Source organism: Antechinus flavipes, chromosome 4, assembly GCF_016432865.1.
Source record: "Antechinus flavipes isolate AdamAnt ecotype Samford, QLD, Australia chromosome 4, AdamAnt_v2, whole genome shotgun sequence".
NCBI classification, from domain to species: Eukaryota; Metazoa; Chordata; class Mammalia; order Dasyuromorphia; family Dasyuridae; genus Antechinus; species Antechinus flavipes.
In genome coordinates, this window is record NC_067401.1 from 163023896 (window position 1) to 163048284 (window position 24389).

Below are 24389 nucleotides of genomic sequence, written 5' to 3' on the forward strand. Positions count from 1 at the left end.
ACCTACACAGGTCCCACCATTGGCCGGGCTAGGCAGGGGCGCGCACGCCCCTACCTTCCCGATTGGCCGAGGTCGAGTGAATGAGCCGAGGGCCTTCCCCCTGTTCCCAACCCCAGTCACTCCGTTTCTCTTCTAAGTGGCGGAGTAGGAATGCCCGTGCGCCGCAAGGCTAGGCCGAGGCGCCCCCACCCTCGCTACCACGCCACCTGTGCTCTCCTTTCTGCCCCACACAAGCACTCCCTCTTTCCCATTCGCGGCTCCCTCAGGGTATATTTGAACACATGGCGCTGCAGAACCTTCCGGCGCCGTCTGCACACATGGCCCGATTCCACACACACACACCCCACCCGGAATCACGCGCGCAGGAGTCCCGGACTTGGTCTGGAGGTGGGGGTAGGCAGGACGATTCAAATCGGAGACTTAAGAAGGGGGCAACAGGAGACTACTCCCCTTCCCCCCCAAATCCCCGAAAAGAGCGCTAGAGCCACCCCGGGCAATTCAACTATCGGCCAGAAAGCTGCCGGGGGCGTGGGGGTGGGGAGAGCAGGAAAAAGGGGATGCCCGACTGGGGCAGGAGTGGGGGAGGAGGGGGAGGATGAGCCATCGGGCCCCGCCCCCGCGCCGGGCCCCGCCTGGGGGGGCGCTCCTCCGCCCCTCCCCCGCCCCTCCTCCCTATCCTTCGACCAGGGTCCCCTCTCTGGGACTCGCGCCAGCCCCGCGCACTGGGATCACCCCACGGCCGGCTCCGGGAGCCGGGCCCGGCCGCTCATTGGCCTGCGTGAAAGAGCCAAACTGTCAGCCCATGTGGCGTGGCCACGGGAGGATGGCAGCTGTTTAAATAGGGTCGGGAGCTGGAGCTAGAGGGAGACAGAGAGAAAGGAAGCGGCCGCCGCAGCCTGAGCAGCAGCTTCAGCAGCAGCCCGAGCAGCAGCTCAGCAGCAGCTCCACTCAGCCTCCCGCCCCGGGATCCCTCAGCCGGCATCCCTCGCTCCCGTCGCCGCCAGCATCATCCCCGCGGCCTGTCCGAGCCGGGTCCCGACCCCTAGTCCAGTCCCGCAGTTCCGCAACTGGCCCAGGTAACAAACAAAAAAAAAAGAAAGAAAGAAAAGAAAAAAGCCGACAGCGTGCTTCACTCCTCCGCCCCGGGTCACCGGGAGCCGAGTTGCTGAGATGCGGGAGGGAGGGTGGGGGTCCCTCGGAAGCTCCACATCCGAGGTCAAGGCCACCAGCGGTCTCCAGCCGGCGGGGAAGAATGCGGGGCTCTGGAGCCCCCTCGTGCTACGGGGCAGGGGCGGGGTTGTGGGGGGGTGAACCATCCTGTTTCCCCCCCCTTAAGGTTACCCTTTGGCTTGGCCTTGCCAGCCCTCCTTCCCCATCCTTGTGACCTCCCCCCGAACCCCCATCCAGGACTTGGATCCAAGCCACCTGGTCCTCACCAGGAGCAGAACAACGTGGGCCGAGTTGAGGCCGGGCCCGAGAAAGAAGGGGTGGGGGTGGGGGTGGAAGTCCGTAATAACCGGGTGTGAGCTTCTTCATTAAAGCTCATGCAGTTCTCCTTACCCTGTAACTACTACCGTGTGGATGCTGAAGGAGGAGCTTACCTGCCTCTGGAGCAGGAGATTGTGGAAAAAAAAAATCTGCCCGGGCAGGGTTCTCTTTGCTTGTATTAAGAAATTGGGGGAGCCTGTAAACTAAGGGGGATACCGGATGTTTGCTTAATCTTTCATCAAGTAGTTTATATCTCGTCAAAGCAACTGGATTCAAATTGTTAACCCCTTTTAAATACCCCCCTGCCTGTTTCCCTGACACCCTACCCCCACCCTTTGCTGCACTTTAACCTTTGCTGTGGAAGGAGCAGTTAGGCATCAAATTCCTAAATTGACCCTAAACCTCCTTTCCAAAGAGGGTTAAACTATTGGTAGTCAGTCTTTCAGCTAATCAGGGGCCTAATCAAGGAACAGAAGGAAATCTGGTTCGAAAATCCACCTCAGTGGCAGGGAATCCTTCCTGCTCTGGAAGGGGGTGGGGGGAGGAAAAGAGGGGCAGATGAGCTAGAATGGGGGATGGGAGAAAATGTAATGAATAGGTGAGGTAATAGCAAAGGAGAGAGAAGGAGAGATGGGAATGGAGTGTGCTTGCTGCATTGTGCAGGTTCTACAAACAGCCATTTTGATCTCAGCCCTTGAAGATGGAGTTACACTCAGGCTTGGCTAGAGCTACAGCTACAAAACAGATCTGAAGATTAAAAAAAAAAAAATATTCCCGATCCTCTCCCTTCCTTCAGCCTCTTCACCTTGTACATAATGCAGCCTCTGTGTGTATGGGAACTTGTGAAGGGGGGTATGGCCCCCTTCCTGTGAATAATGCTACTGGAAACTAAGTTCTCAGCCCTGTCTCTCTTTGTGTGTGTGTGTGTGTGTGTGTGTGTGTGTGTTGCGTTGCAAAGAAACTAGGACAAGCAGAGGGATTTTCTGCATATTAGCCATGTATCTCTTGGTCTTGTTAGAAACCAGTTTCTTTAGGGGAAAATATTTTTCTATATTTGTGCTCTCATTATCTATAGAATCTTGCTTTATATGGCCTCTGAATGTGGCTCCAGCCCCCTGGACTCCTTTCCCCAGGAACATGGTGATTACAGTGCCTAGAATATTGAATGAGAAGTCTTGTGGCTTAGGTTCCAGTCTCAACTGCCACTAGGTATCTGGGTAACTTTGGACAAGCCACTTCACGGCTTTGGGCATCACAGTTCTCATATGTAAAATAAAGGAGCTAGACTAGTGAATCTTTAAGGTTCTTTCTAGCTCTGACAGTCAAGTGATCTGGCAAAGGGAGGGAATGATTTTTCTCCTCATGGGGAGAGACTTTGCTTACAAGTTGCATGTAGTACCCCACTAAGATCCTCTAGAAGAGAAAGCAAATAAGAGAACTGAATGAAGAGGGCCAAAGGAAGTGGGCAGTACGGAGAAGGGCAGGAGAATTGCAGCTACAGGACCTTGAAGGGCCTTTTGTGTGTGTTTGCTGAGGATTTCAACACTTCGTTAAAATTGAGGCTACCCGAAACTTATAGAGTACAAAAGTAAGCAACACTAGCCTACCTCTTCTCTCCAGTACTTTTCCCTTTAGAAGCCCCAGACCAAACTAAGTGCTGATAGTTACTTCTCTAGCATGGGAGAAGAAAAGACAGATCACCCGAGTGGGAGCAGGACTCAGGAGGAATGGAGAATGAGTAGAGAAACATGGACCCACAACAAATAACCTTGGAAGTCTGTTCCTGGGAAGCTTGGCCTTGGAGGGGCCCAGCCAACTCAGCCAAATATTTCCTCCCAACCAGAACTCCATGTGCATAGCAAGTAGGTAGAGAACAGAGGAACTGATTTCTGGAACAAGGCAAGCTAGTGCCTGGGAGTTCCACACCAGTCATATGGAGTGAATGAAAGCCTCCTTATTCCATAAGAGAAAGAGCTTTGAGCAGGAGGAAAAACAATTTTTCCTCCTGCCCTCCAGTAGATCCTACCTGGCCCTGTCATAAGGAGAGAATAAAAGCTTACCTTGTATGAGAAACCTGGTGAATTAGGATTTCACTCAGAGAAGCCAAATAGTGAATTCCTTTTACAAGAAAGAGACTCCCTAATGACTAATCATTAGCTCTCTCAGGCTCCAGAGGGCTGATGGAAAACAATTCACCTGTACTATCAGTTGCTCAAGTTGTGGTCTTTTCCTCTGGTCTTTTCTGTTCTCTCCAAGATTCTGAGCCTATTCTCCCCCACCTATCTACTCCAGTTTTTCTACTACTTAGAATGAGGGTTCTTAATCTGAGATCCACGATCTTGCTTTTAAAAATATTTTGATAATTGTATTTCTGTGTAATTGATTTTTTTTTTGTAATCCTGTATATATATCTTTTGTACATTTAAAATCACAATTTTGAGAATGGGTCCATAGAATTGACCTGACTGCCAAAGGAGTCTGTGATAACTAAAAAGGTCAAGTACTCCTTGCCTTAGAGTTCCTGGAACTCTCCACAAAAGTGGACAGAAGAGTGTTTTCTACTGTCTTCCTGAGATTGCCTAGTCTGAATATTGGGACAGTAGTGGGTAGAAACAGCCTGGCCAATGAAAGGGTAAACCACTTCTTCCTTCTTCCTCTCCTTCAGACCCCCTACCTCTTGTCCTGCCCCAGGAAGTAAGAGAGGCCAGGGAGATAAATACTTGTGAAAGCTTGACTGGAGAATGGAATTGTAGCAGGACAGACACATGATCCTTCCTGGCTTTCTGAGGAGCATGTGTGCCAATTGTAGGTCAGATTAGAAATGGGACTGCGCTTCTTCTTCTCTTGATGCCCTAAGTAAGGGCTGTTTCTACCTTTCAAGGCTTAGAAATGTGGTTTCAATTACCACCAGTCACATAATGCTGAAATTACCTCCTTTTTTTTTTTTTTAAAGTAATTATAACTTTTTATTGACAGAACCCATGCCTGGGTAATTTTTAAAAACATTATCCCTTGCACTCACTTTTGTTCCGACTTTTACCCTCCCTCCCTCCATCCTCTCCCCCAGATGGCAAGCAGTCCTATACATTGAAATTACCTCCTTTAAGAAAGATAAAGAACAAGGCAATTGACCTGTTTCCTTTGGGAAAGGGAAAAACCCAAGGGAAACCCAAGTTTGAGATGCCCAGTCTAGCCTCTTGAAAGATAGATATTAGACTTAGAATGAAAAGAGGGGAGTAGCGCTTTAGACATAGCTCAAATTTGAGGGATCCAGGGCTGAGCTACCCATCGTTAGCAAGCATTTATTAAGTGCCTTCTATTTGCCTGTTACTGCTAAGTCCTGAAGTCATGCTTTAGCTAGAAAGGAACCTTTCTACCTCCACCTCTGACATCCTTTTAGCATTTTTTGCCTCTGCCACTCCTGTGACACTGTGGCAAGTCCAGTGCTGTTTTCTATTATCATTGATCTTTTTTATGTGTCTGTGCCCTGTCTTGCCCTGCTAGACTATTAATTCCTAATGGAATTGATCTTGGAGATTCCTTTTACTCAGTTCTGTATCTCCCACAGTGCTTTGTATATTGTAGATAGAAGAATTGTGGGACCATAATATTGAGAACCAAAAGGGTTTTGAGAGGGCAAACAATTTCAGCTCCCCGGTTTTACAGATGAAAAACTGAGGTCTGGAGAGAATGAAGACAGCAACTTCCCTAAAATAGTTCAATTAACCTTCAGAGGGGCTAGGATTCAAATCCAAATCCAGTGACTCCCAAACTGCTTTCTCTGGCCCTGCCCTCCATTGTTTACTGTTAAATCTATTGATTTGTTGATGATGAAAGAACCTCCTGCTCTGACCTGTGAGAAGAGACCAGAAGGTTGAGGGTCTCTGGTTCCTGGATAGCTGATAGGGAGCACGCTGGCCTTACTGACTGCCAGACCAGGAACTTCAGGTCCTTCAGAGCCCTGGCATTGGCCAAAGTAGCCAAGGCCTGGCCCTCGGTGTTCATCCAGTAGAGGAAAAAGAAAGTATCAGTATGCCTTGTGGCCTGGAATCTCAGATTATTGGCCTAGACAACGAATCTGACCTAGTCCTAACCTCAGTAGGCTTAGTTAGTACCTTAGTTTGACAACTACTTGTGTGATCTCAGGCATTTTATTTTCCTCAAATATAAAATAAAGGGGTAGGTTAAAATGGCCTTCTAAGATCCCTTCCAGCTTCAGAGTCTATGACCTGGGTGTGATTCCTTGCTCTGTTACTTGAGGGCATCTTCAGTTTCCTCTCATCTGTTAGAATCTACGGGTTTGGGTTCTGTCCCTAACCTGGTTCTGGAGACCCTGGGGAGTTACAATTCCCTAGCTTCCAGGTCCTGGGCTAGGGAGCTGGGATTAAACCCCATGAGAGGATCAGAGAAAGATCAATGTTAGGGATGATTCCCCAACCTATTTCATAATAAGACAACAAGCAATGCTGTTATTTCTCCTTAAAAGTTTCCCTGGGCTGAAGCCACGTGGGAGTCCAGAACAGTCACTCCCCTTTGTGTCTCCCTCCCCTAGTCCCTCCTTGCTCAGCTCAGCTCTACTCAGCTCAGTTCTCTTCTTTCTAGTATTTGGCTTTTGGATCTCTCTATACTTTTCTCCCAGCTGCCATGGATCCCCACCTTGCTTTGGACTCTCACTCTCCACATTTCCAGCATCCCTCCCACTCCCATCTTCTATCCTCCTCTGAATTTTGCATGGATTAAGTTTTACTCTTAAAAAAAAAAAATCCAAAACCAGCATTTATTAAGTGCCTAGTGCTAAGCACTGGAGGCAGGAAAGAAGAAAGGCAAAAACCTATCCCTGCTCGTGAGGAGTTACCAGTTTAATGCAAATAACTATGACAGATAATCTCAGAGGGAAGGCACTAAGATTAAGGAGTACTGGTAAAGACTTTTTACAAAAGATTGGACTTTTTTTAGTCAAAACTTGAAGCTAAAGATCCTGAAGATGAGGGAAAGGATTCCAGGCCATAAGCCTGGAAGTATCCAGAAGTTGGAGATTGAATGCCTAGTTTGAGAAACAGAAAAACAGCAAAGAAGCTGGAAAGGTAGGAAGGGGCCAGGTTTCTAAATCCAGACTCTTTTATCTTTAACCCTGAAGGTGAAAAAGGTTTTTTTAACTTTTTTTTTTTTTTTTTTAAGGTTCAAGGTTCTTGATGGGCAGACAACTCTTTACTTGAGCTTTGGAGGGAGTTTGGAGTAATTTGGAGTATTTTTTGTCTCCTTTCTCTTGGTTAATAGTGTCTTTTATCATTATGATTTCGTTTTCCTCCTTGTTTCTGCCCATTTTTGGACTTAGTCATTTAGCCTACCTTAAAATTCCAGCCCTTTCCCCCTCCCCCCCCAGGCAAGGCAGTAGTTTTAGTTGCCAACTGCAGCCCAGAAGCTGTGGTTGGGACTGGTTTCGCCAAGAGAGATGAGTGCTGGGGAGAGTGTGCTCCGAGAGGTCTCCCTTGGATCAGTCAATAGAAGATAGTGGAGGTAGTGGGCGGGAACTATGTATAACCAGTTCTTCAACTTATCCTTTCCCTTTATATGCTAGGACTCCATCCCTAGTTCTCAACTTCTCATTTCCCCCTTCATACCCTACAGAAAAGAACTGAAAAATGGAGGAGGTGGTGATTGCAGGAATGGCTGGAAAATTGCCAGAGTCAGAAAATCTGCAGGAATTCTGGGATAACTTGATCGGAGGTGTGGACATGGTCACAGATGATGACAGAAGGTGGAAGGCAGGTGAGTGTTGTGAGCTTGGGCCTTGTGAACAAGAAAGATGAAATGATTTGGGCTAATGAGGGAAAAGCATTTCCCCCCCTCTCTGAGGCTTCCTTTCTCCATCTGTAAAGTCTAGTGATTGGACTAGAACAGAGATTCTTAATCTGGAGTCAGTGAATTTAGGGGTTTTTTTTTTTTAATCAATAACTCTATCAATACAATTGACTTCCTCCATAATCCTGTGTATTTTATCTTGTGCATTTAAAAACATTCTGAAAATTGTCAGCATGTAACTGGAAAAAATAAAATACTATTAGATTAAAAAAGTAAAAGTATTCTGAGAAGAGATCCATAGACTTGACTGAATTGCCAGAAGAGTCCATGGTGCAAAAAAGAAGTCTTTGGTGTTTGATCTGTCTTCCTGCTTTTCTAACAGTCTTGGCAAGATAGTAGATCTCCCCTTTTCCCAAGGATCTCTTGCTCTTTCTGCTTCCTCTCCTGTAAATGAGGAGTTTGGATGAAGTGTTCTCTTTGGTCCACTCCTGTTCTGTAGTCCTGTGACACTTTCCCCCGGATTCCTCTATCTTCCCTACTTCTTCCCCTCCCCCATCCCATTGAGATCTTATCACCTAGAGGAGTTTGCATAGTAATTTCCAGGAATGTAGTCTAGTTGCTCTCAGCCTGTACCCAAACTACTCTGATGGAGCTGAATTGACAAGAGCTTCATTAGCATTTCTTCTCTAAAGTGCAGGCTACATACATCCTTATTGTTTTGATGCTGTGCCAACTTGCCTTCCTGCTGGAGGGATAGGAGGTGCTTTGTTTAATTAGGACCCTCTGAGTTGATACTGAAAACCTATTCCTAGGATGTGATACAGGAAAAGAAAAAACTCCTTGGAGTCTAGGGGGGAAAGTTAATGAAGCCTATTTGGGAGATGCCTCTAGGCCCTTTCCTAAGTGGCTTCCCTGCCCCTGCACTGTCCCAAGAGGCTACTGCCTGCCTTCTTCCCTCCCCTCAGTCTTACAACCTGTCTGATAAACACTCAGCCTGAACCCCCTTCACGCCCAAGTTGATTCCCTGGAGCTGTCCTACCTGACTGGCAGGATGTGACTCACTCAGAACCAGTCCGCAGGGCTCTGCCAACATCAGGCTGGGCCAGGCCAGGCTGGGCCGAGGGGTTCCCCAATTTAGGAATGGAGGGGCAGTGCCAATGTGGTCCTTGTGTTTCCTCCAGCCCTCATAAACATGGCTATGCCAAAGCCAGGAGTCCTATTGAGACTATTTTGTGATAATGGGGGGGGGGGGGGAGGGGTGAAGATTGAATGCTTCCCAGATCCCCAGTGCATTGTTCCCTTGGTGTGTTGCCCTTGCCCAGCTAAGCTTTATCCTTTATCTGAATTTGAAGCTAACTGAGATGCCTGTTGGCAATGTACTTTTTTAATCTGCATATCTGGGGTGCAAGAGCAGGGATTCTTGGTGGAAAGTGGAGAAAGTGAGGGAGGCTCCCACTGGAGGGGAGAAATTCTCTTTGCTTGGGGCCAGACCCCTACCAATGTTTATGTTTCCTTACAGGGCTCTATGGACTGCCTAAGAGATCAGGGAAACTAAAGGACCTCTCCAAGTTTGATGCTTCCTTCTTTGGGGTCCACCCCAAACAGGCTCACACAATGGACCCCCAGCTCCGATTGCTCCTAGAAGTGACCTATGAAGCCATCGTGGATGGAGGTGAGTGCATGTCCTGGCCCTAACCCCGCCACTGGTCATCCAGGTTGGGGAGAACTGGATGTGGGAACAACTCAGCCCTGTTCTGGAACTGGGTCTCTCATTGCAAAAGGTCAGGAATGGAGGGAGCTCCAGGGGAGGTGGGTTAAAGTGTTATGTGTAATCAGAAGTGGGTAGGAAGGGACAGGCACAACCTCTTCTGGAGACACCTAGGGAGGAATGGTTAACTGTGCCTCTGGATCTTAGTCAGCCCTGACTTAAGGCTGGTGGGTGGACAGGGGTTGAGGGACAGGGTTTCTGTTTCTTAACCAGTCTGTCTCAGATATCTGCTTCTTCTTGATATCTGCTATCTTCTATTGTTTGATTACTCGCGTCAGCCAGGATTTGTCCATTGAATGAAAGGGGGGTTGAATTCTTTGGGACAACAGGTATCTGTTGGGAAATATTATACTAGCACCAGGATTTCCTCTGACCTAAAATGGAGGCTGAACTAGGGCTGGAACTCCTCCCAAATACTCTTGAGGTAATCTCTGAAAAAAAGAAAAAAACAATCAGCCACTCACTCTATCACTGATTGAGCTTCAAAGCATAGAGCTGGCTCTTGAAGGGTTCTGAAGAACAATATAGCTCAGATCCTGCTCATTTCTCAGTTATTCATCTTTCTTCTCCTCTCCCCTGAACTGGCTTCTAGAGCCAAGCCATAAAGAGGACAGGTGCAGACTTTCAGGGACTGCAGATACAGATGACCACACAATCAGCAGCCAGTGCCATAGGTTCCCTTTTGCTTACCTCCCACTTTCCTGGGTTAAGAAGTCACTCCCTCCTCCTTCTCCTTCCAACCTAATACAGTCTTTATTCCACATATCTCTGTTGGTGATGATTCCACCTTCTTCCTTGATCTCTGCCAACCCACTCCTTGCAGCCATAGCTTCCATCCCCCATTCTCCTGCCAGTTTTGGAATTCCCTGTCACACTGGCCTTGCTCCATCTCATTTTGCTGAAGGAGCCCTTCTTGCTTTCAGTAGATGGAGGTGGCTTCCAGAGTCCCTTCCCTTTCTACTTCACCTCTCTTTTTCACTCCTCATCATTCCCTTTTCCTTGCATTTTCCTTATCTACTCTTTACTCTCATTGTTCTTTCCCATTTCTCTCTTTGAGGATTCTAAATCTCTTTTGATTTCATGCTTTCTTATGCTTAATTCTCCTTCCCCTCCTGGAATCCTAATGCCCTGCCAAACCCCCAGAATTTGGGCATCAAAAAAAAAAAGCTGCCTAATGAACTTCTTTTTTTTCTAAGGGAGATGGGGAGGTCTTCTGTGGCCTGAATAAATGCCAGGAAGCTGGGTTGGTCTGATTTAATCTAACCCGGAATTCTGTAGTGGGCCTTGGCTCTCTTGAATAGTCCCAGGGCCTCCTTTACTGGATTCTTTCCATTCAAATGCATTTTCTGGTGGGAGGAGTATTATAGTCATTGACTTGATCTGAAATTTACTTCTCTTTTCCTAGTCTTAGATTTAGAGGACTAAGGCTTGTTTGTATCTACTAATTTGGAATCTGGGGTCAAATCTTATTTTTGCCATTTACCACCTGTGTGACCTAGGACCAGTCACATAAATTGCTAGGGCCTCAATTTGTTCTCTTCTAAAATTAGGGATTGTACAAAATGTAATTTTGAGGACCTTTCTAGCCCTAGAGCTTCCTTGCAGCCCTGAGCACTTGACTTGTCTCCTTGTGCTGCCTTATCCCAGGAGACCAGTTCATTAACACTTGGGTAATCAGTCAGTGCTATGTTCAGTCTGCTTGCAGCAGAATCCCTGGGGAGAAGCTCATTCTTGGGAGAGAAGATCCCTCCCATCAATGTGTCAGATTGTTCTCCCAGTGCTTATAGCTCAGATTCATCATATGTAACAGTTTGCCCTTTTTCCCTCCTTGTGGTTGTGTTCTGTGGACTTGAATCCTAGGTCTCATGCAGGTAGAGATGTGAATCTGCCTTCCCTCCAGCTTTCCAGTTTTCCTCCTTATAGCCTCTACTTATACCTGTTTCTTATTAGGAAGACAATCCCTTTTCTTATCCCTATGGGTTTTTCCCTGCCTAACTTGGGCTTTAAAAATCACAGCTTCAGCTAAATTCTGCCATAGGACTAGAAGGTCCAGCCAAAAGTAAGAATCCTCCAAGGTCAAGGGGAGAAAACTGCCTGATACTAAGGTAGCTTCATGTCTGCCTGGCTGAGAGGAAGGGCAGGAGGAGGCTTCTGAATAAGCAAGTTCCACACACTCAGCATTTTGGTCTCCTGGCAGGCATCAACCCAGCTACACTCCGAGGGACCAACACTGGTGTATGGGTGGGTGTGAGTGGATCAGAGACTTCAGAAGCCTTGAGCAGAGACCCGGAGACACTCTTGGGGTACAGCATGGTTGGCTGCCAGCGGGCTATGATGGCCAACAGACTGTCCTACTTCTTCGACCTAAAAGGTGGGTGAAGGGGGTCAAGAAAACTGATACCACAGGATAAACACTGATACTCTATGCCCTCACCCTTCTCTGGACCTCTTATCTTCCCAATAATAGGGAAGATAATGGGCAGTTAGATGGGACAGTGCCTGGATTGCTGGGCCTGGAGTTGGAAAAACTCATCATCCTGAATTCAAATCTGGCTTCAGACATTTACTAACTTTGTGACCTGGGCAAGTCATTTAACCCAGTTTGCTTCAGTTTCCTCATCTATAAAATGAACTGGAGAAAGAATGGAAAACCACTCTAGTATCTTTGCCAAGAAAACCCCAAATGGACATGACTGAACAAAAAGCATGATAGTGAGAGAAGAGGAGGGGAACGAGCAAAGATTGGAGGCCCTCACTCTGTTCCTTACTACCTGCATCATTTTGGGTTGGGCCTCACTTAATGTCATCTATTAAAGGAGGGGTTTGAACTGGGTATCTCCAAAGTCCCATTCAGTTCTAATTCCAGACTTAGGATTCTATGAAGAACATATTGGGAAACCCCTGGGGTTCTCCTGAGATCCTTAACATCTTAAAATCTGGGGCTAAAACACATCATTCAGTTGTGTGATAATGCTGATAATGGAACTTGTGAGTCTGGGAAAGGATAGAGCTACTTAGAATCCCAGGAGCTTCTCTTAGGTCTGTCCAGAGGCCAGCCCCTCTTCTTTCTAGATGTAGTCCTTTATGGAGGTCCCCCAGCTTCCTGTGTTGTCCATCTGTCTTCATCTCAGCTATGCTGAAGACAAAGAGACTTCCTAGCTTTCTCCTGCTCTGCCCAGTCCCATCAGTTGTGCTCTGGTTTGCAGGACCAAGCATTGCCCTGGACACTGCGTGTTCCTCCAGCCTTGTGGCTCTGCAGAGTGCCTTCCAGGCCATCAGTTCTGGGGAATGTTGTGCTGCCATCGTAGGGGGTATCAATGTCCTGCTCAAGCCCAACACCTCAGTCCAGTTCATGAAATTGGGTATGCTCAGTCCGGAGGGCGCCTGCAAGGCCTATGATGCTTCAGGTAAGGAAGGGGCTTACTACCCCAGCCTTGTACAGGGAGGGGGCAGGGTAGAAGTAACAGTGAATAAAGAGGTCTCTACCCTGCCTTAGTTAGTCCCCTTTCTAGCGATGCCTTTAAGAAGAAGCAATATGGTTTATCACTATTTCCACTGAAAGTTCACTGGATAAGCAACAGGGACTTTAAAATGGAGAAAATAAAAGCCTGCTTAACAGTGTTGTGGTGAGAATTAGATGAGATGGACCCTGAGACACCACAGTAGTAGCATCAGCTCTTAAAGAAGTAGGCAAGCAGTGTGATGTGGCGGAAAGGCCCAAAGTCTTGGTTGCCACTAACTTTCTGTGATGTCTTAAACCCTCTTTAGCCCTCTGTTCTCATCTGTAAAATGAGAGTATTGGATTAGAATATCATCTTCCCCGATTGAGTTAAAAAATACAAGCCTGATCCAGTAAAAGACTGGCTAATCATCTGCCTTCATAGGAATTTTCCCAGCCATCTGAGAGGGGCCGTTCAACATGGACTACCACCAAGGCTCTCTGACTCTCAGTTTTCCCAGTTCTTTTAAGATAACCTTTACATTACACTAAGTATGGTCCAGTTATTCAGAGGTTGTGTTTTCCCTAAGACATCTGCAGAAGCAATTTGAAGAGTGATATCTAGACGTAGAAACCAACGCTGAGGCATTTCCTTGAGGGCAGGTAGGGTGGGGGCCCAAAATTAGTCTTTGCCTCAGTTTATGATATAGAGCAAGTGTAAAGTCCTGAGAGGATATTATCTTTTCCTACAGGGAATGGGTATTGTCGAGCTGAGGCTGTGGTGGCTGTCCTAATGATGAAGAAATCTATGGCCAAGAGGGTCTACGCCACAGTATTGAATGCAAGCACCAACACAGATGGCTACAAAGAGCAAGGTGGGTCATGAAGTCAGGGATTGGATACCATGGTCACCAAGTGAGAACTGGCAACAGCGGATGGAGCATGACTTGGGTGCTATTATTTGGGCCTTGTTCTGTCCTCCCAGTACAACTTCTTTGAAGGCCAAGAAGGTTTTAGCCTCAACTGATGCTAGAGGAGGTTATACCAGTCAACTGATACATATGTTTTTTTGATTTACTTTATTCATGTGTGTTTACTATACTATATACTATATGGCAGGCACTGTGTTAGGAACTGGGGATACAAAGACAATGCCTAGTGCCTGCCTTTTGAGTATCTTAAAACTTAGCCAAGGGAGACAACACACAGAAGAAAGATTATTAGAAGGGCTGAAGTGGATTATTAGAAGGCTTGCACTGGCAACTCTGGAAATCAGAAAAAATTGTATATAGAAAGTGACATTTTAAGTTGAACTTGAAAGAAAAGTAAGGATTTTGAAAAATAGAGGTGAAGAGAATGCACTACAGCCATGGGAGACAGACAGCTCATGCAAAGGTATGGAGCTAGAAGGTATATGAGGAATAGTATGTAATAAGTCGAGAAAGGAAGAAATGACCAGGTTGTAAGAGACTTTAAATATCAAACAAAGCAGCAAATTATATTGGATCCTGGGGTAGTAGGAATCCTGAAATTTACAGAGTAGTGTTGTGATCAGACCTTCAAAAATCACTTTAGCAGCTGATTGGAGTAGTGATTTGGGATAGAGAGACCAAATTAGAAAGCTTTCAAAATTGTCTAGGTGAGATCTAATAAAAGTCTGAACAGGTTAATGATTATGCTTTTGGAATTATCAATGGGAAAATTTGTCAACTAATGGAGTGAGAGGAAAGATTAGAGAATGACACCCGTGTAGCAAACTCATGTGACTAGAATGGGGGTGAGTCCGGAAATAGGATGAGTTCTTTTTGGGACATATTTAGTTTGAAATGCCAGTGGGATATATTGTTATAAATTGCTCCATTGAGCAATTGGTAGGTAAGGTAGCTCAAGAGAGATTCTACAATTGGATCTGAGAGATATCTGAGTAGAGATGTTAATTGAACCCATGGCAGTTAATGAGGTTACCAACGGGGAGAGTATAGAGAGGAAAGAGAACAGATCCTTGGGATACATTCACAGTAAAGAGGGTGTTGTTAGAGGAATTGTGGATAGTATCTAACAAAAGAGATGGGTTCAGACAGAAGGAAAACTAGGAGAGAGAAGTGTCACAAAAATTCAGGAAAGGATAGTGTCCAGAAGAAGGTAGTCTGTGTTGTCAAATTTTTAAGGAAAAAAAAATTGGAGGTCTGAAGAAAGGTCATCACTAATTTGGCAATTAAGAAATTATCTATAACTTTGGGGAGAGAACTACATCCCTGGAATACAGCACTTTGAATATGGCATCTAGAGATCCCAGGTTCTACGTTTGGCTAGTCTTCTGAGAAGAGAGGGGCTTGCTTTAGCAGAGGGAGAATCAGAGCAAGATGTGGCAGCAAATGGGGCATTTCATCTAAAAGACCTAACTAGTAGGTGTCTTGTGGAGATCAAGGCACCAGTGGGCAAAGCCTTCAAAGTGGCATCTTCTTGCAGGTGTGACTTTCCCCTCTGGTGAGGTGCAGGAACAGCTAATGCGATCTTTGTACAAAGATTCTGGAATCTCCCCTGAATCACTGGAATACGTTGAAACCCACGGCACTGGCACCAAGGTGAAATCATGGTTACCCCTTACCCCATCTTACTTTATTTCCTCATCCATTTCAACCAGGATTGTGCAGGTGTTTCCTCAGCCCTTTAGAAAGTAGTCCTCCATGGCTCTCCAACAATGAGAGTCATTTACACCCAGAGACAGGACTGAATGTAGTTCACAACATGTTTGCTTATATTTTATTTTGCTTCTCTTTTTTTTTCTTGTGCGGCATGATAACTGTATAAATATGTATATTGAATTTAACATGTTTCTACCATGTTTAACATATATTGGACTACTTATCATCTAGGGAAGGACATGGGGAAAGGGGGAAAATTGGAACACAGGGTTTTGTAGGGGCTAATGTTGAAGAATTGTCCACTGTTTTGAAAAATAAAAAGCTTTAATAAAAAAAGAAGAAGAAGAAAGAAAGGAAATAGTCTTTAAAGTAAACTAGGCCTAGGGACTCATGGTCTGTCTTCTGTTCCTTCAGGTGGGGGATCCTCAAGAATTGAATGGCATTGTCCGGGCTTTGTGCCAATCTCGCCATGAGCCGCTGCTAATAGGATCCACAAAATCAAATATGGGCCATCCAGAGCCTGCCTCAGGATTGGCAGCCCTGTCCAAGGTAACTGATAGGGAAAACTAAATGGCCTTGCCCAAGCTAACTTGTTAGGATAATATCTCCATTCTACAAATAGAGGGAGGAGTGCTTGTGCCCTTAGCTTTGGATGGAAGTATTTGAAGTTAAGGACATTGACTCATACAGCAAGATAGATTTTCACTATATATTCAAGTATGCAATCTTCTTAGGAAAGTTACTGTCATGTGTCTTATGTGGTGTTCAGCCAAAGTCTCAGTGAGTGTGGCAATCATCTTTTCCCAGTTTCATTCTGCAGAGTGGTCTTTAAATGTGCTGCTGCTAGAAATAATTAGGTTTAACCAGGAAGCAGGAATGGAAAAGGGTTTAATAAGAATTGTGGAAACAGAAGTAGTCCTCAGCTCTGAATCAGAACTCTTCTAACTTTAACTTTACCCTGAATTTCCTGTGGACCTCTGTTCTAAACTGTAAAAAAGAAGATATATTTGCCAAAGTTCTTCCAGCTACAAAATTTTCAATCCATATCCATTTCCTCCTCTATGGAATGAAGGGGTTGGACAAGATAACCTCCAGATCCCTTCTTTGATTCTTTGACTAGTGAGTGAACCTGATGGGAGCTGGGAAGCTAGTGATTTGGCCCCAGATTGGGATTGCTACCTCTGCCTGGCTTGGCTGGTTTGACTGGGTGTGGTTGATTGATTGGGCTTGACTCTGGGGGAGGAGGCAGCCACAGGCTGGCTAGATGATCAGTCTCCTCCTGCCTTGTGTAGGAGGGTGATGTCTTAGACAAGTACCTTCTCTTCCCTGAAGCTTTCTGCTCCCCAACCCCCCATTCCAACCTTCCTCCCTCAGGCTTGTGTTGCTGTTTGTTATCTGCCCTGCCATCTCCAGTCTGAATTCTGATATCTATTCTGAGGCTAAATCAGAGTCACTGCTTACACCCTGGGGATGGGTTCATGTAGAAGGGCCCTAGTACAGGAAAGGGGATAGCATGGGGAAGGCAGTCAGCCATTCCTTGAGTTAGCCACCTAAGTCAAATAGACGCATATTAAGGACTTACTATGTGATGGGCACTATGGTAATCACAGGGGATACAAAGACAAGAATGATGTCCCTTCCCTCAGGAAGCTGGAGAAAGTATGCCTACATATAGGGAGACAAAGAAGATACAAGCTAGCTTTGAAGGGGAAGGCAGAAGATGTTGGGAGGATCAGGAGAGGTAAATCTTGAGCTGGGTCTTGAAGGCACTGAGGATTCCTGGTTATGAGATAAGTGAACTCCTGATAATACAGATGCAAAGTCCTATATATCAAGAACTTCTCGAAGACCAGTGTGGAGGAGGGCTTACTATGTAGTAAGGTTGGGAAAATAAGATGAGACACCAGGTCAGACCTTTAAGTGCCAAACACGGGGCAACCGTGGGTCAAAAGTACCACTTATATTTTAAAGGTAAGAGAGCACCACTGGGATTTATCAAGTAGGATGGTGACATCATTGGCCCTGTGATTTAGGAATCTTCACCTTGTCAACTGTGTGGAGGATGGATTAGAGTGAAAAGACAGTTGAGACAGGGAGAGTAATTAGGAAGATAATACAATAATCTAGGCAAGAAGTGACAAGGGCCTGAAAGAGTGTGATGGCAGTGAAAGGGGAGATGTGAGAAGTAAGCAAGAAGGCAAGGGATTGATTGTCTGGGTAGAGTAAATGAGAGTGAGGAGGCAAAGACAACACCAAGATGGTGAGCCTGAGTTCCTGGAGAGATGGTAAGCACTTTAGACAGAAATAAAGAAGTTCAGAAGAGGCCAAGTTTGAGGTGAAAGATATGGAATTCTGTTTTGGTTATACTGAGTCTAAGGTGGCTCATAGAATTTCTGTGTGAAGATTTTATAAACCCAATGGTGGTACCCTTGACAGTAACAAGAAAGTTCCAAAGAAAATTTTTGGGAAAAGATAATGAGTTATGCTTTGTATGTGCTAAATTTGAAATGTTCATTAGGTAGGTGTGGGACTGGAGCTCTAGAGAAACTAGTTCTAGAAATAAAGATTTGATGGTTTTTCTGCATTGAGGTGATCACTGAACTCATAAGAGTTGATAAGGTCAACAAAAGAGATAATATAGAATCTAGGACACAGCCTTGGAGTATAACATGGATGGTAATCCAGCAAAGGAGATTTAACTCTGATCAGAGAGTTAAGAAGAGAACAATGAGGCAGAAATTATCACAAAATTCACAGTCTAAGAATGTCTGCGGATCAACAGCATCCCTTTCCTGTGGAAAATTCAAGAAGGATGACAATTGAGAAAAGACCATCAAACATGGTATTTTTGTGGGATCATTGGTGATTTCTGTGGTAAAGCATTATTTTAATCCTATTGGCCACAATTAGTCCCTCTGACTCCCTCCACTCTTGCACCATGTTATATTTTAAAAAGAACAACAGGAACAAAAAAACCATGGAATGTGTCTATATGCTTATAGGGTGCTCATATAGATGAAAACCAACAACTACAACTCAATCTGTCGTTACCATACTCTGGATGTCAGTTGGTTTAATTCTAAATTGAGGAGATTGAATGGTCCTCCAAGGTATCTTCCAGATGTAATGTTCTCAGGGGTCCTCAAATTTTTAAAATAGGAGGCCAGTTCACTGTCCCTCAGACTGTTGGAGGGCCAGACTATAGTAAAAACAAAAACTTTGTTTTGTGGGCCTTTAAATAAAGAAACTTCATAGCTCTGGGTGAGGGGGATAATTGTCCTCAGCTGCCACATCTGGCCTGCAGGCCGTAGTTTGAGGACCCCTGGTCTAAATGGCCAGGGTTCACAGACAAATTGGAGATCCTCACAAGCCAGATAATAGCTACCTTCCCCAGGGAAGTAGAACTACAGAAAGTTAGTCCCATTAGATTATAAGAGTCATAAGTCATTTCCCAGGCATCATGTTCCTATTTCTCAGGGTGCCATCCTGTAAAGCTTCATTAGTGATAGCAGGAGTGGGTGGGACTGGATTCACTTAATAGTCCCAATTAGAGGTAGAGGGAAGAAAGGCTTGTCTTCTTCAGCCCTGAAGAACCAGCTGCAGAGAACAGGTTTTATGATTGCCTTTGAGACACTCCAGGAGTCACCCACATTCCTCTGCCTCATTCTGCTCTTACCTACAGGTGCTTCTCTCTCTGGAACATGGGGTCTGGGCTCCTAACCTGCACTATAAGGACCCCAACCCTGAAATCCCTGCCCTTCTGGATGGGACACTTCTGGTGGTTGACAGACCAATCCCTGTTAAAGGTGGCAATGTTGGCATCAACTCATTTGGTTTCGGTGGCTCCAATGTCCATGTCATTCTCAAGCCCAACACCAGGCGAGCCCATTCCCTGCAGCCCCCATCCTTACCACACCTGCTGCAGGCCAGCGGGCGGACTGAGGAAGCTGTAGAGACACTGCTGGAGCAGGGCCGGTTGCAGGCCCAAGACCAGACTTTTGTGAGCATGCTCAATGACATTGCCATGGTGCCCACAGCCAGCATGCCCTACCGGGGTTTCACTGTGCTGGGTGGTGAGAGCAATACCAAGGAGGTCCAGGTGGTAACCTCAGGCGAACGACCCCTCTGGTTCATCTGTTCTGGTGAGTTTTCCAGCCCTTTGTCCACCCCATCCCTCCTGATCTTCTCCACCTGAAACCCTATCTGGGGCCAGGGCTTTACTCTAATTATAGAGTCTTAGAATTGAGGACATGTCCATTCCTGTTTCCAAATGTAACTACAGCCATGTTAATCCGGCAATTCTTTTTTTTTCTACTGACATACAATATTAAGTTCTAAATCCTCTTTGCTATACATTAAGTTTCATTTCATCATTTACTTATATCTGGAAGAGGAAGGGTGAGAACTAGAAGAATGAAAACATTCCTATTTATAAGAAACTCATTTGGGTTCGTGTTGGTTTCCAAACTTTCTTTTTCTCCCTCTTACCCCATCCCTGAGTCTTCTCTTCTCCAGGTTCAGTAATCCTCCACACAGTGCCAAGGGCTAACCAAGGGATTCTCCCACATATACACCTGGCAATCTGTCTCTTCTGTGGCTATCCTGAAGTGGGCCAGGGGGTGGGGTAAATACTTCCCTCCATGCAAATAGGAGGGGGGAAAGGAGGGTAGGGTTTAAACTAAGTAACCTTATCCTCCTACCCCTCAAACAGGTATGGGCACACAATGGCGGGGGATGGGCTTGAGTCTCATGCGATTGGACATCTTTCGCAACTCCATCTTGCGCTCTGATGAGGCTGTGAAAGAGTATGGCCTCAAGGTGTCCGACCTGCTTCTGAGTACCGATGAGAACACCTTTGATGATATTGTCCATGCCTTTGTCAGCCTTACTGCAATTCAGGTAGGAAAGAAGATGTTACTCTGTTTCTTTATGTGTGTCATCCAGTAGATCTCACCTTCATACCTAGGCCTACATACAAAACAAGTAATCCTTTCCTCAAGAAAAAGGGTTTAGAAGATCTATATGATTCTATCTTTCTTTCTGAGAATCTCATGGGTGTGAGTATAAGGGGTAGCCTGATGAGACATTTTTATGAAGCTGCTTGATTTGGGTACATTCTTGGGCCAGACTACAAGAGGGGACAGTTTAACTAATAGCTTGATGGGTTTGGTTTAGAACTTGATGTTAATGATATCAATATCATGGGTTTAATCCCAGATTGGGCCAAAAAGTATCTCACAAAGAACAATTCCACTCAGTGGTCAAAAGGACCTTAAGTCTGTAACATGTCACTGGTCTAGAGGGGAATGGATCAGAAGGTATGATTGACTTTCACCCTCTTAGAAAAAATCCATTGTACTTGCACTACTTATGGTGAGTTGTTTTTGTCACCTTTATTGACAAAGGACAGTTTTTAGTCTGTTTATCCCACTCCTTCCCCTCCCCCCCAGCCTCTTACCCCCTATATCATTAGTCTTGGGATCCAGCAAAGAAATGGCTCAAAACTGAAGCTCCGTACTGTCCCTCTCATATTAGCGATTAGGGGGAGAGTGTTAACTGGAGGGTCGGTGATCTTTGTTCTGATTCACTTCTCCCTTGTCTCTCCCTGTCTTCAGATTGCCCAGATTGACATGCTGATGGCAATGGGCTTAAAGCCAGATGGCATTATTGGGCACTCCTTGGGTGAGGTAGCCTGTGGCTATGCTGATGGCTGCCTCACCCAGAATGAGGCTGTCCTTGCTGCCTACTGGAGAGGCCAGTGCATTAAAGATGCCAAGTTCCCTGCAGGAAGCATGGCAGCTGTGGGTAAGTGTTCAGTAATTGCCATGCCTTTATGTGGAGTTGGCCTTCTGGGTCCCTCTGAGAAGTCAGGGCAAGGTGAGATCAGTAATAACACATGGGCCCCACGCAGACTATGGACTGACTAGCATGAGAGGTAAAGGTCTGTTTTGTCTTTCCTGATTAGTTCTATCATTTGTTTGGTTAAGAATTTCCCCCCTATCCATAATTGTGCAAGATATCTCCTTCCAGGCATACCATACATGAAGAAACAACACAAAGTTAGAGAATTTAGGCTTAAACTCTCTCATTCCCAACCTGCTATGTGGCCTTGGACAAATTATTTCCCCTTTGCCTGGGCCTCAGTGTTACCACCTAAAAAATGAGTAGCTTGGTCAAGGTAATCTCCAAGGAGATCTTTTTCCTCTCATATTCTGTGGTCCTTCCCTTGTCCCAGAGCCTTGTGTGTTACTATCCACTTTGTGATTGTTTATGACAGCTGCTTCTGGGCCACCATCCAGGAAATGCTAACTCATTATAATGTTAACCCAAATCAAACAAATAGGAAGACAAATTCACAGCAGTTGGGTTTTTTGTTTCTTTTTCTTTTTTAAGTCCTGCAATATATTCCAGAACTTAATAGAAAAAATTAAAAATTAAAAAATTTTTTCAACATTGAGTCTTGCAAAAACTTCTGTTCCAACTTCTCCCCTCTTTCCTTCCACCCTCTCCCCTAGATGGCAGGCAGTTCCATACATGTTAAACATTTTAAAGTATATGTTAAATACAATATAGGTATACATATTTATGCAATTGTCTTGCTACACAAGAAAAAAATTGGATTTAGAAAGAAGGTAAAAATAACTTGGGAAGAAAAACAAAACTGCAAGCAAACCATAACAAAGAGAGGGTGTAAATTCTATGTTGTGGTCCATACTCATTTCCCAGTATTCTTTCGCTGACTGTACCTGGTTCTGTTCATTACAGATCAATTGGAACTGATTTGGATCCTCTCATTGTTAAAGAGGTTCACATCCATCAGGATTGGTCCTCATATAGTATTGTTGTTGAAGTGTATAAAGATATCCTGCTGAACCAAGTCAACTATTAATTGATCCTCCATCCTATCACTTGCAAAATGGGAACGATAATACTAGCAGTGTATATTTCTTAGGATGCATTTTTGTAAATGATCAAGTGCCATATCAATTCAAATTTTTTCACCTAATTCTTATTACTTTTGTGTTCTGCTGTAACTATCCTGCCACTAGGCTCCATAAGTAGGGGATCAAGACCTTGCCAGAAACCATTTGGAACAGTAGAGCATAATTCCTCCCCTTACAGAGTTTACCCTTTAATGTGAAACAAGATAGAAACATCATTAAGCATATATTATAACAGTGCCTGGAGAGAAAGGGAAGAGATTGCAGTAGGAATGTTCCTGACAGCTTTGAGAAAGGCGAAATTAAACCCTAGAAGTGGGTAGTGAAGGGGAGGCATGAGGCCTAGACATAGCTTTATTAGAAATATCTATTCCAGAAAGCCGAAGGCTTGACATAGATGTCATCCTGGCTAGGTTTGGCCAGCTCTGTTCTATCCTACAGCCCTCAGGGAGGAGAGACCTGTACTTGGGATTCCTGAGTTATGAACCTTATTGTCTTTCCTCCCTCCTAAACTTCTAAACAAGGGAAGCCCTTGTAAGTCTGTAGCCTCCTTCCCTGTCCCTTCCAAACCAGGGGACCAGCTTGTGAAAGCATGCAAACATGCTGAAAACCCTGCACATGCTTATCCTCAAGTACTTGTGATTGTCATCAACTACCAGTTCCAAAAAAATCCAGTGTAAGGAAAGGAACCCTGGGAGGGCAATGGGTCTTGGCTCCACAGAAAGGGACCCTAAACTTACCGGGGTTCCCTTTCTCCTACATCCTTGTGGCCCTTCATTATTTAAAATGACATTTCTGCTCCTCATTTGTAGGGCTGTCATGGGAAGAATGCAAACAGCGCTGTCCCAAGGGTGTTGTCCCTGCCTGCCATAACTCCGAGGATACAGTCACCATTTCAGGGCCCCAGGTGAGTGGGGACTTCAGGCAGAAAAAGGTGGTGGAGAATCTGGCCTTTTAGGCCAGAGAGAAGAGGGCTTCTTTTAGAATTCCTCTGGACCCATTTAGGACTTGGGGGCAAGATTGGGGCCAAATATTTTTCAGGGTGGTTCTAAAACCCCTTAGAATGGCTTCAGAGCATGTCATGAGAGGATTAAACTGCTGCTTTGGGTCCACTGATATTTAAGAGTGTCCTGGCTCTCCTCCTGAGCCTCATGTATAAGTTACAGCTCCTTTTCTGTGAGATGCAGGTGGGTAAAATGGAAAAAGTAGCCATCTCAAGGCAGACCTGTATTCATCGGCATGCTGCCACAGGCCCGGCACTGTCATGAACTAGTGCCTTTGTGCAAGTCTTTTGTCACTTTCCTTCCCTATAAAATAAGAGGGTTGGATTTGATGATTTTTCAAGTCTCCCTCCAGCTCTAACATTCAGTGATTGTCGGCTGGTTTTTCAGACAAATGAGCTTGTTGCATATTCCAGCAAAGAGTCAAGGCTTTGGAAACAATAGCTTTGAGAAATAACAGGAAAGACAATGAGCAGCCTTCCCTTGTCCCTACCTTCCCAAAATGTTTACCTCTTTTGTTTCTTTGAAGATGGAAGTGCAAGGAAACTAACACTGTCTGTGTGCTTCCCCAGGCTTTAGTGAGCAAATTCATTGAAGAGCTGAAGGCTGAGGGAGTATTTGCTAAGGAAGTGAGGACAGGCGGTGTTGCTTTCCACTCCTACTTCATGGAGTCCATTGCTCCTGTGCTGCTCCGAGCCCTTAAGAAGGTGAGTGAGAGGAGGGTCTGGAAGCCCCGGGGAGCCCAAACATCTATTTACTGTGAAACAAAACCTTGAGGAAGCACCAGGGTGGGTCTAAGAGGAGGAATACAAAGAGAGTCAAAGGCCCATTGCCTGCCCTCATGAAGTTATAGTTTAATAAGGAAATAGGACAAGTTAGAGGGTAGTTGAGGTGGCTTCTAGCTAATGTGTTGCTTTAAATAATAGTCACTTCAGACACATGCCCTTCCAGCTCTTGCCATTCTTTGCTTCTGAACCAAGAAGATGAGGGACAAAGAGAGGCCGAATAAAAGTGATTGGATGAGGAAAAGCTTTTTCTCTAGTAGGGTGGGGTATATTTTGAGTTGGGTTTTTAAATTAGTAAAGGGGGAAGATAGGGATTGGTGGAGTGAAGTATGAAATACTATGAGAGAACAGCAAGTGCTTTTAGAGATCTATTGAGCTCTCTGTCCTTTCTGAGAACAAGTTTAGAATCAAGTTAAAAACTGAGCCTACATGAACCTTGTGAAGTTTCCTTCCCACCCTCCCCATGAGCTCATAGAAAATGAGACTTAAGAACAAGATGAAAGAAGAAATGTTGTAGTGG

The 24389-nt window shown here is 45.2% G+C and overlaps 1 protein-coding gene across 1 annotated transcript in view; it reads left to right on the forward strand.

Annotated features, from left to right (window-relative positions):
• The first annotated feature begins 690 nt into the window (after window positions 1–690).
• The window catches only part of FASN (fatty acid synthase), a 55237-nt gene continuing 31538 nt past the window's right edge, over window positions 691–24389 (forward strand). Inside the window, exons 1-13 of the mRNA XM_051995313.1 lie at window positions 691–1076; window positions 7117–7257; window positions 8810–8962; window positions 11256–11429; window positions 12265–12465; window positions 13250–13372; window positions 14967–15082; window positions 15557–15691; window positions 18825–19284; window positions 19854–20041; window positions 20758–20947; window positions 22896–22990; window positions 23657–23791. Coding sequence (XP_051851273.1) covers window positions 7131–7257; window positions 8810–8962; window positions 11256–11429; window positions 12265–12465; window positions 13250–13372; window positions 14967–15082; window positions 15557–15691; window positions 18825–19284; window positions 19854–20041; window positions 20758–20947; window positions 22896–22990; window positions 23657–23791 — 2097 coding nt within the window. The 5' untranslated portion in view covers window positions 691–1076; window positions 7117–7130. The remainder of the gene's footprint in view (window positions 1077–7116; window positions 7258–8809; window positions 8963–11255; window positions 11430–12264; window positions 12466–13249; window positions 13373–14966; window positions 15083–15556; window positions 15692–18824; window positions 19285–19853; window positions 20042–20757; window positions 20948–22895; window positions 22991–23656; window positions 23792–24389) is intronic.